Source organism: Ptychodera flava, chromosome 5, assembly GCF_041260155.1.
Source record: "Ptychodera flava strain L36383 chromosome 5, AS_Pfla_20210202, whole genome shotgun sequence".
Lineage (NCBI taxonomy): Eukaryota > Metazoa > Hemichordata > Enteropneusta > Ptychoderidae > Ptychodera > Ptychodera flava.
Window position 1 is genome coordinate 4,594,369 of NC_091932.1, and position 11,083 is coordinate 4,605,451.

Sequence of the window (11,083 nt, forward strand, 5' to 3'; positions counted from 1 at the left end):
GTGTAGACGTATACTATTTCAACATTAATACAGCAACAGATTGAAAACACTATTCAAATTATTAATTTTTGAAGTATTTATTATAGATGTGACCCATCATTGCAAAATATGGTGTCATTGTTACATTTATTCATAACAAATGCTAGATTTTTATGTTGGTACTTTTGAGGCACTTACCTTCAATCTCATAGATTTGAAAGTATACCGGTAATATAAAAGCAGATCCTAGCACCATCAATAATCTATTACCTGGAGTACTGAAAAACTAGCAGACTGGACTCATAAGAACAACTTCCATTGTACTTTGATCTATCATGTATTATTTGCTATGTTGTTGCAATAGAAGTCACCTTTGAAATTTTTCCTTTCATGCAGACATGATCTCCAACATTACACAAACCAATTGGCTAAGGATACAAACAGATATTTGAAAGATATGTCTGCATTACCAGCAGCAGGATCAGAATCTGATCAGGTAAGTTCAACTGTACGGTACATGTATGAACTGTATATGCACATGTGATGAGAGATTATTACAACCATATTATTATAAGAGATGATTGGCTTCCATATGCTGTATGTAGAAAACATTGACAGGTTATTGACAGGTATATGTACATGTATTGGCATAACGTGAATCATGTCTGTTGTCTCTCTGTCTGTCGATGTAGGTGTATGTATGTGTGTATGTCATTTCATTTATTTTTTCACCAATACATCCACATATAGATTGTCATTTATAGAATTGGAATACAGCGTAGTTAAAATTAAACACATTAAAGCATGACTAAATTAATGAAAAATCAGACTGAAAATAAAATACATGTAAAAAAATGAATGAAGCAGATAAAAATAGCATGGCTATTTTTATGTATGTATGTTTATGTGTGTATGTGTGTGCATGCCATGGATATTTTTGCCTAAATCATTATTTTTCTTTTTTTAATGAAACTTTATTGAAACCAAAGACAATGACATTGTCATTTGAATGGCTAATGATGGGTTTCTTTGTTATATCCTGCAGAGGCAAAGAAAAATGCAGAAAGATAGACTAACAAATGAGTTTACGTCAGCCCTCAATAATTTCCAGAGTATTCAACGTCGAGCTGCGAGAAGGAAAAGGAAGAGTATGCCAGAGCCAGGGCTGCATCAGGGAGAGGGGCAGAGCTTGGACGGGTAATGGAATTCATATCTTTTGAATTGGATGTGTGGATAGCTATCATGTTTGTCATCACAACATACAGCGGATAAAAATTGACATCAAATTGCAGGATATCTTTGGTGAAAATGGTGGTGAAAATCAAATCCTCAGTTAAACTACTTCCACACAAAATGTATGGCACAGGATATCAATATATTTTTCTACTGTGTTAAATGCATAGTATTGGTTGGTAATGATACTTCTGACTTAGTCAAGCATTCATCTATAGGTTGACATTGAAGATATATCTACAAACGATAGTATACATCACACGGCTTGAAATGGCCTTATTACACCTGTATTTTCTTACATGTTCATTGCTTCATACATGAATCAAAGAAAAGTAAGGTTTACAAACTTATAACTACAACAGAGTCTTTTAAAGCCTATGATGATCCATATTTTTGGCTGGTGTTTTCTATGCATACATGTAGATATTCAATAGAAGTCAATCCTGACATGCTCTATGAGAGAACCTTGGTAGCTTTGAATGCAAGGGAGAAATCTGTCTGACATGGCAATATCACCTAATCATAGCATGTACTCAGTTTATTTGCAATGTTATTCATCATGTTTTTCTCTCTTTCTGTTGAATAGAGTCCATTTGATAGCACAGGTTATTTGCAATGTTATTCATCATGTTTTTCTCTCTTTCTGTTGAATAGAGTCCATTTGATAGCACAGGTGATGATCAGCTTATAACACTTGACAGGTATGACAAGAGCGTGTAAGTTTGAAATAACCAACTTTGCTCCATTTCGTACTTCATGCTTTGATTTGAAAAGCGTTGATTTAGAAAATTAGATCAGGTCTGCAATAAATATATCTTGATATTTTACTAACAATTGTGTGCGTATCAAAGTATTAGTTACAGGGCAACTTTCCAAAGCTGGTTCTATTATGCAGTGTGTATTTCATAATGGGTTTGATTAATCCAAGGAAGTTGCTTTCAGGAGCTGTAAATTGCACTGTAGTACTAGGTCAAGGCAAAGTATTAAATGGCATTACACAATTTAGGTACATTAGAACACTTTGCATTACTTGCACGCTTTTTTAGTGTTTTTGGGGTTCATTGCAATCAGCAGGTTTTTAATTCTGCTAAAAACACATCCTGATTATAGTAAATATGGTGAAAAGTTGAAATTAATGGCATCTTAAATTATTATTTATTGCTAAAATTGCTAAAAAAGGATGGTAGCTAAAAAGACATACCCACAGAAATTGAATCCTGTAGAAAGTGGCAAAACTGGGGTTGCAACCATTAATTTGATATATGTCATTTCACTAGTGATACAGAAATGACATGCATGATGAAATCAGCTTTGCAAAGCTTGTCATTAAACCATGTCTGGTAGTTCTAAGGAGTTGAGGATTTTAAATTTGCACACTGTAGTGATAGTGTCTATTGGATTGATGAATGACACTATGATTACAAATATTCCCAGAAAAATATTTGATGAAGTTAGCACATGAAATTATCACAACAAAGGACAAGCCAGTATTTTACTTCATTTTTACCTCTACGAAGTATTACGTGATTAATTTGAGATTTCGTTACACTGTTGTGTTGCCGTATCAGCTAACATCTTTTGTTGCTATGTCAACAGTCCTTCAGATAGACAACCGCCATCACAGATGATGATGCAAGAAGAAGAAGATCTTGAAGCATTGAGAGAAAGAGAGACATCTCTCAGAAAGTTAGAGGTAAGAATATGTTGCTTTGTGCAATCTTGATTTAATTTAACAGAGTGTGAGAAACAAACAGATTTCAGTAGAGTATACAATGAAACTGTTTGTTGTTGGATTCAGCGTAGGGATCTTGAGTCCATAAAGTATCAAATAATATTCACTGAGAAATTCGTTTTCTCCTAGGTACAATTTTTATGCTAAGAGTAAACATTGTTGTACCTGTGCTGTTACCATGTCAACAATTGATCAGACTCATTAGGGATCAATGCTGTGTCATGTTGGGATTTGAGGTCTGCAGGTATAAGAGAAGATAACGCTGGAAAAAACTTCTGTTTTTCACAAAATTTCGAACAAGTAGTTTTTCTTCTTTTCTTATCCTTAGAATGTGTAAGGGATGATGATTTTATAATAGACTATGCAGTGGAATTAGTTGAATGCCGCTAGAACAGCGCCCTCACTAGCGTAACTATGCAGTGTACATATTGAGATGATCTGCTCCTAGTAGAACAGCGCCCTCATGAATCTAGAATACTGTTTTTGTGGATCCATCAACAAGTCTTTGTTACATGTATGTGTTTTTCATGAAATGACTCTCTGACAATAGAAAGTCATGCACTGATCATCCGTATATTGGAAAGACATGTGCTCTGCAGTGTTCTAGGGTGCATACTATTGTCAGCCAGGTTCTAACATTCTCCATTTCCACTTTGCAGTCAGATATATTAGATGTGAATCAGATTTTCAAAGACCTGGCAACCATGGTTCATGAACAAGGTGAAATGGTCGGTAAGTGTCAAACATTTTAATCTATTATATCTAACTGAAGAGATGTTGATGCTGTTAATGCTATCCAGATATCCAATGAAAACACTGATCATTGATGTCTATGCACAGGAAATGATAGCACTTGCACAAAAGTTGAAAAAATGATTCTGTCTGCACATTGTAACAATGTAGCCTAACCTTGAAGTTGTTTTCACTTTTTGTAACATCTTTTAAACATTAATTTCATAATAATGGTATATGTTTGACCCAACACTCATGTAGATCTTGTGAAATCGATAAAAAACTAATGGTGTTGTGGAGAGGATTGCATTTAGATGATTTCAGTTTTTGAAGATCAAAGAGTGACAGTATTGCACAACACAGTGTAGCAGTATGCGCTTTGCTTCTTGTTGACTCCCTAGAATGGTATTAATTAGTACAACAACACATCTTTTGAGCACTTCAGCTCAAAATTGGAAGTGAGATCTTAGATTTTAAGGGTCATGCCCTGAAATTGGTGATTTCTTTTCTTGCATTTGCATGATCCTCCCATAATTTTATGGTCAATTATATACTATGAGCATCAAAATAAGATGTATAAAAATGTTTTACAGTAACACGTGATTATGAACACTGCAAACTTGCCTTTACAGACAGTATAGAAGCCAATGTAGAGAGTGCACAGATACATGTGGAAGAGGGTAACCAACAATTGAGCCAAGCTAGAGATTATCAGGTGAGAAATCTTTCAGCTGTCAAGGGTAAGCCTTCTTCAAGAATTTCTATTCAATATTCAGAATCCAACACTTACATCAGGAACAGAGAACCACCAGAGTTAAATCACTTTACCCAGGTCACACTACAGTTAATCACTGTTGTAGTGTAATCCGATTACCCAGTATAGACTAAAGCAGGCTGATGGACATTTATGATAAAAATGACCTTGCTAATATTAGTCTTCACGGACAGAATTTGAACTATTGTGAATATTTTGCAAAATAAATCACAGTTCAGTCACAAATTTACTTTCAAGAGCTATCAATGTAATCTTTTATCCAATAATGATTGTTAAGTCATATCCTAGCTTATCTTCGCATACAGTGAGCACTCTTGTAATTTCTACATTTTTCAAGAGCATTACATACTATCTTAAAAATTAAAATACCGTGGTACATTTTTGACAGCCATTATGTTAAAGTTCTTTCATGTCTCAAGATATTACCTCAGTGTACCTTCAGTGCACACATTGAAAGTAACCATGACAATCAAATAATGCAAAGGAGAGAGAAATTTACCAATGTCATATGCTGTGCAAATCTGTGTTCATTCACTGTTATATTTGACATTAGTAAAAATCTTTTTTATGAGACTGAATGCATGTGTTCTTCTTTTGCATTACAGAAAAAAGCAAGACGAAAAATGATCATCTTCATTGTAGTATTGGTGATAGTAATAGCTATCGTTGCTCTTATTATATATCTAAGTGTCAGATAGACAGTGAGCAACCATTATCCTATCGTGGACTTTGATCATATTGGTAAACACTTTTATTGACAGAGAAAAAAGTGATTTGAAACATGGTAATGATAATACACATGTATATTTGTAAATAATTATTATTTCTAAGATAGGACATGCCACATTGTGTATCTGTTTACATGTTTTCAATGCAATTCATCTCTTAACTGGATCCACCATAAAATAAACAGCTTACATATAATGAGGGTTTCAAAGCTATTACATTGTAGGATTAGAAGTGTAGTGTGATATCTACTTTCAACGACATCACTTCAATGTAGATCAAAGTGTAGCATATTCTGTATACTTTATTTACTAATTGCATCAATTGTATGTTAGCTCAACCTAAGTAATGACAACAGTGTATTGCTATATTGAGATACATCCATCGTCAACTAAACACATTCTGTATCAGCTTTCTGTTCGTTCTCAAGCACTGATTTATGTCATGGCCAAAGTTGTACCCAGAACAAAATAATGAAGACGTTTATTCCAATTATGACCAATTCTCACCCCATAAAATGTTTACAAGAATTGTTATACTGATGGATAGAGTTAATCCTCGTAAATTCCTGTCAAATCCATTGTATTACTGTAGTCTGACTATAAAGTTACATACGCAGTACTTTTTCTTTATCTCTATTTTATTCATAACATAGAAACACTGTGTAAGGTTAGGAGACACTGTACGACAGCAGAGTTAGTGACTGTTGGCACATTGCTAGATTCAATAGGTCTATACAATGAATAAAAGTATAATGAATAGGCAATCCCTGTATTGTATTCCTACCTCTAATATGCTACATTTCTGATGTACAAATATACCACTGCCAGACAAACCTAAGATGACTGTGATTCCAGATTCTTATTGTGAAATGAGTCTTTTTTAACACAAAGCCATAAATCGCAGGGTCAAAGAGGCTACCTTTGGTCACAGTTTCCACTGATATATAACTCACAACTTCAGTGTTCCAAAGGTAGTGTTGGGAATATTGTTTCACAGATAAGTTGACGCACACTACATGTTGGAACCTCAGAATTTTGATTTCAAATTTATGTAAACATTCTGGCATAGTAAATTTCTTTTACCTTATTTACAAAATTATATCATTTTAGCCTGCATGTTCATAGAACTCTTTGCACTCAGGTTCTTCTTCTGCGTGACTCCAGTCAGTAATTTCTTCAGCGTTATAGATGCTTACTAATCAACTTCATGGTTTCATAAGGCAAAAACAAAGTATGTTCCTCTTCTTCATGTGCAGCGATGTAAACCAGCTGTGTTAATTTTCAGCATTTTATGGCAAAGAAAATATTGTTGCATGGTTCTACTCACAACCAAAATGAGATGTAGGATCATCTATGTGCCGTGTACACTTTTTAATATTAAAAATGGCTTTGGACTCTAATGCGTACAGTTTTGTGTGAAAATGTTTGTTTCCATACAAGTGGCCACCGTGACCCACAGAGGAGTTGATATACTGATAAATGCCTATACTACCTTGAGACAAGTGTACCAAGCAAGAGAAGTGAGTCAGTGTCTGATCTATTCTTGCAACTAAACGTATATGTACAGTATTGCATGGAGTCAAACAAAACACAAACCAGTTCTTGTACAAGACTGTAGATGAGTAATACTCTTTTTTTTATTTTTGCTCAACCCTATGTCTTGCAAAATATGAATTCTCAATTTATATTTATATTTAATCCGTGACTAGAAACCCTTAGTATTAAGCTGTACAGAAAAAAATGAAATAGAAGCTATTTAATTCAATTTTACAATTGCTATCCAAGTAGCAGAATTATTTGCTTAGAAAGATTTTTTCATAACCTACTGACTTTCATAGAATTTGTTGTATATTTAGAGCTAATGGAACAGCATACATGTATATCTATGAAATTGAACCTTGGTATCAATTCTCTTGCAGGAAATTATTTGTTGTGACATCATAGAATGTAGGAGTTTCATTTTAAAGTTGTCAAATATTCCTTTTCTATTCTATCCCAGGATGTTATTGTAGTGAGTGATGTTGAAAGGTTGGCATTGTGTGTACTACTGTCAAATGTTTCATTCAAAGAAGGGCACATGGCAATATATATGATTGTAGTATTGACAATGATCTGCATCTTTCTATTGTTTTCCATGCTACTAATTGCTGCATTGTATCAATGTATGTTACAGCAAGGTGTTGTCATTTTCACATCACTTCCACAGTTCAACCAATCTGTTAGATAACATACCAATCTGTAGTACATTTTATTGGGTGTTTGATAGCTTTGGCTTGACTTTGTAACAATGAAACAGGTATTTACAGTGGTTTATAAACAGTGATGTACAGATTAGGTGCAACTTTTTACTTTATACCATGAAAGTGTCTGTATGTAGATGTCATCTAAATCCAAAACATGGTTTCAGAAGATAAACTCATCTAGTTCAAGGATTTTTTATCAATAGAAGAATTTCACTGTACTTGCTTCCGAAGATACATGTAAGTCAGCCACTATGACTTCCTGCAAACCAGTAGCTTTATTTACAGAGGCAAAGGGGCGTTTGAATTATGTTGGTTCGATATCAGTAGTTTGAGAATAATTTTTTTATACATGTCCTTCCCTTCTTCAATCCTGTGCAGTGTTCTTATGCAATGCTCCGAAATGAATGTAAACAATTGTTTATGTAAAGGCTAGATTATTTGATTTCAGTTAGTCAGGGTTTTTTTTATAATTGTAAATGAATCATTTCATTCTAGGAAGTCATGTCTCATGAAAATGTTTGCTTTGAAAATTGTTACTGGAGTAGACTTTGTTTTGTTACAGCTACTTTGGTAATGGAAAATTGATTTTAGAAGCACAGCAGTCAAAACATATACTACAGTTAATAAGCTACAGTATGTTTAGTTAAACTAATATTGCAGTGCTAAAAGATAAAAAATATAGATAGCATTGCAGATTTGCAAACTTCCAATTCGTCAAGTCAATCAAGAATGAACAACATGTCCAGTGAATTTCACATTAAGTTGTATCCTTGGAAAGGAGAGACAAAGTAGTTTGGGAATGTAGACATGAAATGGGAGTAGAATAACCAGCAAGTGTTGAAGTTATGCTAACATGACTGCCATGTATCCATGGAGACGTAGACTGTTGACAGTCTTTCATGTTGTTTTTGTATCATCCAAGTCAGTCATACAGATGTATTTTAAATGAGTGTTGTTTGATTGATTCTTGCAATGTTTGAATATCAAAGGCATGAGAGATGGTTACACCAAGTCTTTTGAGCAACTACTGAGCAAATTCAAAATGTCCAAAACATAAATGTCTGTCGACAGTCTAGTACCAATGGAAGCATATGGAAAACTATCTGACTAGTCATTTAGGAAATAGGAAAGTTATTTTAAGAAAACTTCCCACCCGAAATTACAAGATTTGAAATAATTTAAAAGTACACATATCGTAGCATATCACCCTTTACCCAAGTTACAGAAAACACTAGTATTTATGTTTCTTATATTGCAATCATTTCTAAGGTATGCCATATACAAAGAAATGTGTCATTGTACTGTCTGAAACTACAATTGTTATTGTATGTTTGGTATAAATATAATAAATATGAAATGATGAGAATACAACATTGAGGTTAGATGTTTATTTAAAATTTTACTGAACCTAAATATGGATTTCTCCTTGACCACCCAACAAAAGTACTTTCATACTTTGCATGACTGTAGTGGTATCTGAGAAAGCATACATGTAGGTGTATGACCACACATTGTGAAGTCCTGATAACATCATCATTACAATAGATATTGAAAACCATATTGTTGGAAAGTCTCATAGATTTGTACATAAAGAGACATCAATCATGAATTGTTAGAAGTGCTTTTTCACTCCAAAGGAAACTTAACACCACATTTATGGGACAAAGAGTTTTAAGCAATTAAAGTGTATAATTACTATGCATCATAGAATTCACAAGACTTTCAGAAAAGAAAATAATGTGGGAAGTTTGCCTTCTACATCTCACCATTGAAAGAAAGACATCTTGGAGTAGTGCTACTGAAGGAATCTATTTTAATGAAAAAAGGTACAGAGATATGGCGCCCTCAAGCGAAGCACACTCAAATTCATAGTTTGGCCGACAGATGACTTCAACCTTGGATAGCAAATTCTAAAATTTTGATGACCAGAAACTCAGCGGCCTGCACAAAGCAATGTTCTACTTCATATTGTTAATTATTATCTTGTAAACCAAGGTGAAGTAATGAAATAGAACAATTTATTAGCGTTGTTTAGAATTTACTGTGATGACGATGAGTTTAACCTAGAACAGATTAAAGGACTCATTTTAATGTTACTTTCCTTTTGTGACTGACAATTATGTATCATTTATATGTTTAGTTATGACCTCATTTACCAAAGCAATAAGAAGTCACATAACCTGTGTAGACAGTTAGATTTTATTAGTAGATCAATGGTCACATACAGCAGATTCCATTTTCCAGACTGTTACATGGCCATTCTAGAGGTGATAGTTTCTTATTGTGATAGAGTATACTTATTGACACTCACTAGTAGTGAACTTTCCAAAATGTCTCTAGTTATACCAGGGAACTGTCAATTTCAAATTGTTGGTTCTGTTTATAGAGTATGCAAATTTGCATGTGTTTCATATTACTCATGAGTTATCATAATGGAAATTCTCGTGAATGCGCTCTCCATATTGCTTTGTAATCTGCAAAAGATAACAAAACTGTGGATGTATGTTTTGTCTGAGCTACAAAAATATACTAAGGCCATTTAAAGAAAATTCTTTGTTTGACATCCTTGTATTTTTTAAAAACCTACCAGCCAGCCAGGGGAAAAAAAATAAACACAGACAAAAAACACAAATGTATTAAAATAAGCTCATTTTTTGTTGGTTTCTTTTGGAAAAATAATATTTTTATTTGTAATAGTGTTAAAGGGACAAAGTCGGCCATTTTTCATGAATTTCATTTGATCCGAGATACTTGTTATATTGTTTGACATGTTGAAAGATACTGAATGAATGGGAGACCATGCCATTATTCGACCCCGGTTTTAGACAAATTAAATGAAACCATCGCAAAAATGAATTAATGGTCATGACCATTAATTCATTTTCGCGATGGTTTCATGTTTCGTGTCTAAAACCGGGTTCGAATATATGCATGGTCAGTATATTTTGTCAAACAATATAATAGTAGTATCTCGTATCAAACAAAATTCATGAAAAATGGCAGACTTTGTCCCTTTAACATTGTGTTTCTTTGAATTTTCCCTCAAAACTTACCAGCATGTGGATGACAAACAAAGAATTTTATTTAAAGCGTCTAATATACAATATAATACATGTGCTATGTGCTCTTCTGTATGATATTGCAGAAATTAAACAAATCATACATGTATTACCAATGATATGATAAACTATATTTTGTACATCAGATGCAACAGCATTGAAACAGATCAATTCTACCAATCGACCAAAGATTCAAACTTTAGCAATAGATATACATGAACCTGTACCAAACTTCTTTGCATTGATAACAGTGATTATTATCCACAGAACCTTTCAAATCAAAGTTCCAATTTAAATTCATCCAAGGCCAAAGTTTAAGGAGTTCACTTTTAAGATTATTGACTGCATCAAAAACTGACATATTTTAAAATGCAATATGGGAAAGTGATTTTTTTTAAATTTTGTATTATATCACATAACATTCATTGTTCAAAATGGCATAACTACAGCAGTACTTCTTATGAGTTGAAGTATAGATTTTGATGCTATTGAACAAATGTTTTAGGTTTTTACAGAATTGTGAAGTAGGAAGAAAACAAACGTAAACTAATTTCTCCTTCACAGCTGAGAAAATAGATTTGCCAAGTTATTTCCAACTCACC

General features: G+C 33.4%; 1 protein-coding gene across 1 annotated transcript in view; it reads left to right on the plus strand.

The window, feature by feature from the left end:
• The window catches only part of LOC139132799 (syntaxin-7-like), a 25,656-nt gene extending 16,863 nt beyond the window's left edge, over nucleotides 1-8,793 (plus strand). The window contains 8 exon segments of the mRNA XM_070699059.1: nucleotides 376-475; nucleotides 1,025-1,176; nucleotides 1,867-1,906; nucleotides 1,909-1,928; nucleotides 2,809-2,905; nucleotides 3,604-3,676; nucleotides 4,309-4,391; nucleotides 5,057-8,793. Of these exon segments, the coding sequence (XP_070555160.1) occupies nucleotides 376-475; nucleotides 1,025-1,176; nucleotides 1,867-1,906; nucleotides 1,909-1,928; nucleotides 2,809-2,905; nucleotides 3,604-3,676; nucleotides 4,309-4,391; nucleotides 5,057-5,149 (658 nt within the window). The 3' untranslated portion in view covers nucleotides 5,150-8,793.
• Nucleotides 8,794-11,083: the final 2,290 nt, after the last annotated feature.